General features: G+C 45.0%; 1 protein-coding gene across 1 annotated transcript; it reads right to left on the reverse strand.

Annotated features, from left to right (window-relative positions):
* Nucleotides 1–312: 312 nt before the first annotated feature.
* On the reverse strand, nucleotides 313–3,218 carry LOC131243803 (L-type lectin-domain containing receptor kinase SIT2-like). Its single transcript, XM_058243387.1, has one exon. It carries the CDS (start codon nucleotides 2,978–2,980, stop codon nucleotides 971–973), a length of 2,010 nt encoding a protein of 669 aa, XP_058099370.1. The 5' UTR covers nucleotides 2,981–3,218; the 3' UTR covers nucleotides 313–970.
* Nucleotides 3,219–7,251: the final 4,033 nt, after the last annotated feature.

The following is a 7,251-nucleotide window of genomic DNA, read 5'->3' on the forward strand; positions in this document are numbered from 1 at the left end:
CATATACGGTCAAAGAACTTTGCCACGTCAATGCATCAATTAGCCCGATGATAGAGGTTACTAAGAAAAATAGCAAAGTTGTCAGTTATATTTGAAAAAATAATAATAATAAATAAATAACACTTAAAATTACTTACTACATTTCATGTTAAGTGTTAATCTAAAATAAAAATGCTTCAAAAAAAACTCTTACCTTTTCAGTGAAAATTAAAATTAAGCACTTAATTTTTTTTAATTTACCGAAATCAAGAAAATCAATGAAAATAGTCAACTTCAATGGTAAATGCTGAAAATGAGTTTGCCACACCGGCCTGAACTAAAGAGAGCTCCTCAACGTACATGTCAGCTATTCAGGCTCATAAAGATCACGTTTAACTCTATGAAGTGAATTCCTCACATTTCAACAAACAGTAGCAAATCAACGGGTTAGGAATGGGTGGATTCCTGACTGTGGAGCCCACCATAATGTATATGCCTTACATCTAATCTGTTCATCCATTTTGGCATAAGTATGATTCCAAAAACTTAAGATCCAACTACATGAAACCATGGTGATTGACCAATAAAAATTTGTTATTGGTCTCAAAAGGTTGGATGGCAAGTAAACATTCCGGCGGCCCCCTAGAAGTTTTTAAAGGTGGGTATTCAATCACCACCGTCTCCTGTGGTGTGGTCCACGTAAGCTTGGATCTAATTCATTGTTTTTTCTACTACACATAAAATGAGGTCTCAAAACGGATGGACGGCATGGATGTAAGGAAAATACATTTAGGTGGACCCCACAGACAGGGATCCACCCACCTCATCCACTGAAGCGGCGCCCCAAATCCAGACGACAAAAAAGCAAACCACGTCACCACGTGATAACCTTGCTGCTTTTTGGTCAACATCGCTACCACTTTGTCTTCGTCTTCTAGTAATGCTACCGGTTCATTAAAGGATAGCAAACTCACACCATCGCCATCGTCCATCAGTGGCCCCCGGAGAGGACCGGTTCTTGGATAGATGATGTGCTTGCAATCGCCAGCTCCAAAGAAGAAGGATATGACGAGCGAAGATCATCCGACCCTTCAGTATGGGTATGGCCCACAGCCAGGATCGCGGCACCCAAACGGTCCAACGAGAGCTCGGGTAAAGGTGCATCGCCGTCCAAAAACTGCATTACTTGCCGCATGCTCGGCCTGGCGGCCGAGAACGGATGCGAACACAGCAATCCAAGCTTCAGCACCAATTCCATCTCCTCCACCTCATAGTTAAGTCCCAGTTTCGAATCCGCTGCTGCCAGAATCGTCCCTCTCCTCCAGCATTCTGACACCCATTCGACCAATATCACCTCATCCACCGATGATTGGGGATCGATGGGCCTCCTCCCGCAAGCTACCTCAAGCATGAAAGCTCCGAATGCGAACACATCAGTGCTTGTGGTGGCCTTCCCGGTCCTAGTCAGCTCTGGTGCAAGATATCCGAAGGTCCCAACCATGTGGGTCGTCCGTGGATCGGTCCCATGATCGTACAATCTAGCAAGGCCGAAGTCGCCCAATCTACCGTTCATCTCACTATCTAACAAAACATTACTGGCTTTGATGTCTCTGTGAAGGACCACCTGCCCCCATTCCTCATGCAAGTAGAGAAGCCCTGAGGCTACTCCTTTGATTATCCGAAACCGATGGCCCCATCTCAGCATTGATTTTGGATGGTCGAAGAGGAACTTGTCCAGACTTCCATTGGGCATGAAATCATAGACCAGTAGGAGCTCTCTCTTTCGCCGGCAATAGCCAAGAAGTTGCACCAAGTTCCGGTGACGGAGACGGCCCAAGCTCACGATCTCGGATATGAATTCTCGTATCCCTTGTCGAGATTCATGAGAGACTCTCTTCACAGCCACTTCGATCTTCGAGGTTGATAAAACACCTCGGTAAACCTTCCCGAAACCACCGACCCCCAGGAGCTTTTTGTCTGTGAAGCCCTTAGTGGCCATGAATAGATCCTTGTACGAGAATCGATGAGGCCCGTATTCGCGTTCCCAGTCCTCTAGTACTTGGGCAAACTTGATCTTCCTTCTCACCGTGAGACCCACGGCCAGGATGATTGCTAATGTGAAAATTAGCACAATTACGGGTAACCCAACTATTAAAAGCTTCAATTTCTTTTTGGGTCCTATCCGTGGAAGCTTGGGAAGGTGCAATGGATCAAGGGCCTGAGCCTGACCGTTCATCTTAAAGCTCCATCCCAAGATGTAATGAGATACTGGAGACGTCCTGGTTGATGAAGCAAACCCGATATACACGTCGTCTAACACAATCGATGAAAGATTCACCATCAATGACAAGAGTGGACGTTCAGGTTTAGGTAAGTCTATAGGAGACAACGTTACATTGAGTTGGTTTTGGAAGCCATTGTAATCTATCCAAACATACATTGGTTCTCCGCTTATAAGGCTTAAATTCTTACTACTGCCATCCATATTACTAAAGTAAGCTGCAGGAGCGGACTCGATGGAAACTAAGCCATTGATGTCGACTCCGACATGGTTCTCATTGATATCACCGAAATCTTGATCAAGGGCCGTGTCGAGCTCGATGATAGCTATGTGATTTGATGAATTTCTGATGTTCTTCGGATTGAAGATGCCCCAGTATTGGCCTACTTCACCTCCTGGGAACTCTTTCGAAGGCGAGATCACGAATGCGATCCCGGTGCTACCCACGTTCGGATACTGGGGCATGATCGCAAAGACGAAATTGACAGAGAAAGATTGAGTTTTACCGTGTGAAGGTTTGATGTGAAGCGGGATGGAGTAGAAGGCATGGCCCTTTTGACTTGAGGAATTGGTGAGAAGAAGGAGGCCATTGGATGTGATCTTTGCCGAGCCGTCTAGGCTTATGTTATCGCCGTGGAATCCCTTGTAAATGAAATCATAGTCACCTTCAGAAGCAGCAAGTCTCATGAGGAGAAACCACATTAGGAGCTTAGAAAACATGACTGAAAGCTTACAATGGCTTCCAAGAGAGAGATGGTTGGTTTATCATTTCCCACCATGGATGGCACACGTGTGATCGATCTCGTTTGGCAGTGCATACTGTGATCTTGGTAATTTAGAACCATAAAAGGCACATGGATGATCGATCTGGGCCATTCATTAGGTAGTACCCAGTGTATACATGACATATACCGAAAATCTGGGCATTACGCTCATCAATGGAGCCACATATGAACGACTGAATTGGACCATTGAACTTTTCTCTAGCAGTCAATTTTTCTCACACTTGTTATAATTATTTTTCAGTTCATAACGTTTTCACAGCACATACTTCCTGATTAATGCAAACGGTGGTGCTCTGTGGGCCGATTGCCTATTGACACTGCCTGCAGCAGGGACTTGATACTGGACGGTGCTTTGTGGGCCCCACCATGATGTATGTGTTTTATCACGTTGTCCATCCATTTTACCAGCTTATTTTTGGGTATGAACCAAAAATTGAGGTAGATAAAAATTTCAGGTGGACCACATCACAAGAAAACAGTGGCGATTGAACGCTGGCCTTTCAAAACTTCTTGGGTGCGACAAAAAGTTTTGGATCAAGCTGATGATAACGGTGTTTTACTTTGTTCAGGTCTTTTTGACCTAATCAAGAGGTTTTTTTTTTCAAAATCATTTCATATTTCAAATTGGAAGAGTGCACAAAGGTTGTACAACGTGGGATTCGGGCAGGCCGGGCCAGCCCCTATCATATACGAAAATATAGAAAACAGAAGAGAGGATGGAGGCCTCGCAAAGGTAGCCTAAACCCGTGCTGTCCAAGAAGAGCCGACCCCTGGAGGATGGAGCGAGAGACTGAATCAATTTGGATGTTACGTTTATTTGGTTCATGCTGCCCATGCGCACCATTTCCTATGGCATGGTCTACTTAACAATTTTTATTTTTTATTTTTACTTTTTAAAAAAAAAAATTTAATACACGCTAGTGGAATTTCACCACCTATGGATGAACCCTTGATGGTGTTGAAACTCCCGAGAGTCTATCACCCGAGCAAGTGTAAGGATCCATACCTCATTTGGACATGCCATTTTTGAGCTTATACCCTAAAATAATGATCCAGAATGGATGGAGGACATGGATAAAATACATACATCATTGTGAAGCCCACAGAGCACTGTCCAGTACCAGCGTGGCCATGGGCAGTGTCAGATGAGCCGTGAGTTATTTGATGGCAATTGTAATGGTTGATACGCATGCAGATAATATTGGTAAATATAGATAGGTAAAAAATAAAAAAAAATTAAAATTAAAATTAGATTAAAATTAGATCTATTATCCGATTAAATGATACGGTTTGGAGACTGTAGACTGTTCATTTCAACCATCCATTACTAGATACCCCGCCAATCGTCCAGATAGAAAAAAAAAAACCCATTGAAATTGGTTTTTGTGGTTCTTATATGGTAAACTCCTGCGAAATCAACGATTTGATTTGATTTTATATATTCCGTATTTCAAATTTGGAAGTCCATGTCTATAGAATACCATACTCATCTAGAGTACATATCTTTAATCGTGACTATAGGAGGAAGGGGAACTAACGTCTCTGGAAGATGTCGGCCACGGTCATCTAGATCGTCCATCAAGGGGCCCCGCTTAGAATGAGCAGTTGGCCAAACTATCACATGAACAGAACTAAGGACGTGTTTGGATGAGCGGCTTGTATCATATTAGGTTGTACTGTGGCATTTAAAATTATGTCAGGGGCATTAGATGGAATTTGACCGTAATGACAGTTTCAGCTACAGCTGTTTGGACCATGGTCCACACGATAACATGTGTTTGAATGGTCTGAGCTTGACTGACCGTTTTTCGCACATGCTTATGGCAACGACAACATGTGTTTGAATGGTCTCCAACTTGACTTTTTTTTGGCAAATGATTATGGTGATCTCGAATAATCTTTGACAGTAATTTGCGTAACCAGCATGTCATTATTGGGGCCTAAACAATTGACGGTAAGAAATCCACCTTGTCGAATCATCTTCATATATCATATTAGGGCATGCGATAAAAAAAAATAAAAAATGAGGATCATCGATAACAAGGTAGGCCACACAGGTTGGATTTCTCACAAACATCATCTCAAGGCCCATGGAAAACCGCGTCTTCCAACTAGGAGCCCAGAGTACAGGCTACGACAGCATGTTAAATGCAGTCTATAGAAAATGCGGTCTAGTATCCCCACGAGGATGTATATATACGTTTTATCCACGCCAAGAATCCATTTTTCCAGCTCTCATGTGGACCACACCTCTGGAAACAGTGGTAGGGCGCGGCTTCGGTGGATCCCCAAATCTGACAAGGTGGGTAGGATCCCTGACCGTTGGGGCCCACCTTAATGTATGTGCCTTAAATCCAGGGTTGAAAACTCATTTTAGGGGACCCCGAGATGAAGCAGAACCAAACCTTAGGAAAACTACTCCACAGGAAGCAATGGTGATTTACCATTAAAAACTTTTTATGGACCACATGTTTTAGATCAAGTTGATATTTGTGTGGTTTCTTCAATTATTATTATTATTATTTTATTATTTTTTATACCTAACTTAATCAAAAGCTTGGGTTGTGAAATTCAATTCAACGGAAAGGAGAGGGGAGTTGATGGCAGAAGCGGAAGACGCAAAGGAAGGTTCGACCCAGCGTCAACATCTATCCAAGCAAACCCACCCTCTCTTCGTAGTGAATATCCCATTCCGATGCTCAGCTACTGATTTCAGGTCTGCTTTCTCCAAATTTGGGGAAATCGTTGATATCTTCGTTCCAACGATTCAAAACTCATTCATAAACAAAGGGTTCGGATTTGTCAGATTCCAGCAGAAAGCGGATGCTTAGGCTGCCACGGCCAAATTGTAAAGTTCTCTGCTAGGAGGTCGACCCCTTCTCATCCAAGATGTCCTCAACTGCCACCTCAGCTCTTCTGAGCCTACCAGAAGCACTCCCACATCCTTCTGCCCAACCCAACCCTATTACCAGGACTCCCATGCAAAAGACATTAGTGCTCAACCCTTGCCGGGAGGGCATTCGAAGCAAAGGAGTTTCTCACCGCAAACCCCAACTTGGATTTCAGCGGCCCAGAGAAGACACCTTGCGGCAACGCTTATAGGGGTGGCCTCAACACCCTCTAGCTCTGTCACTGATCTGATTGACATTCTCAGAGTGTCCCCGTTCGGCGCATCAAAGGTAGATGTGTCAGGGTTTCAGGCCAATCCTTCCTTTTCATGCACCTTCCAATCTAGGGAAGAAGCCCTAGCATTTCTGAGAGACACCCTCCTCCACCAGTCTCTGGGCCTTAGCTCCGTTTCGCCCTGGGGGCCATCAACTGTCTCGACCAACAAAGGTACCTGGATTCGCATCCAGGGGATCCCCCTCCACGCGTGGTGCAGGCATTCCATTGAACAGGTAACGAGCTTCTTTGGAGTGGTGGTGGAAATCGACCAACTCTCTTTATCATCTTCATTCCTCATGTTTGGTTGGGTTAAAATCATCCCCAACCCAGGCCTAAACCTCGCAATTGTCCTAGATCTCAAAGTAGATGGCATATCGTTCCCTATCATCACCTCCGTTGAACCTCCAACCCTGGCCCAAGACTCTCTTCCTATCTCCAACCACCAGAAGCCTTCCCCACAGCCAGCTGAAGATCCAAACTCAAGGGCAGCCTCCTCCTTTCCTCAGCCTACTCTTCTAGAGAGAGAGGAATTTCACCACAACTAATGCTCGGGGCCATTTTCGGCCCATCCATAGCCAAGGGCACCGTGCCTGCCAGCCATATAAACCAGGATGGACATCACTCGCCAGGTGTTCGATGATTTGCCTCACCCATTCAGGAAGGGCAGACAATCTCTCCTACTTTGCCCAGGCATCCTGTCCACCCAATTACCTCAACAAGCCCAACCATCGAGCACCCTAACCATACAACTACCTATCCCAACCCAGCTAGACTCACCCAATCTCTTCCAACCCCCACCATTGCCCAACTCCCACTCAATCCCATATGCTCTCCAGATGTTCGACGCCTGGCCACATCCAATCAATGTGGCCCCCAAACCCCCCACTCCATCAACCAATCCCCTACATTTGACCTCATGGCCCCAATCCCCTCCACTCTCAACCCATCAAGCCCAACCCAACCTCTGTCCAACCCATTCAACACCCATCTCCAACCCAATTCCAAGACAACCCCCAGGCCAAACCAACCAACTCTCTCTCT

The sequence above is a fragment of the Magnolia sinica genome, chromosome 4, assembly GCF_029962835.1.
Source record: "Magnolia sinica isolate HGM2019 chromosome 4, MsV1, whole genome shotgun sequence".
Lineage (NCBI taxonomy): Eukaryota > Viridiplantae > Streptophyta > Magnoliopsida > Magnoliales > Magnoliaceae > Magnolia > Magnolia sinica.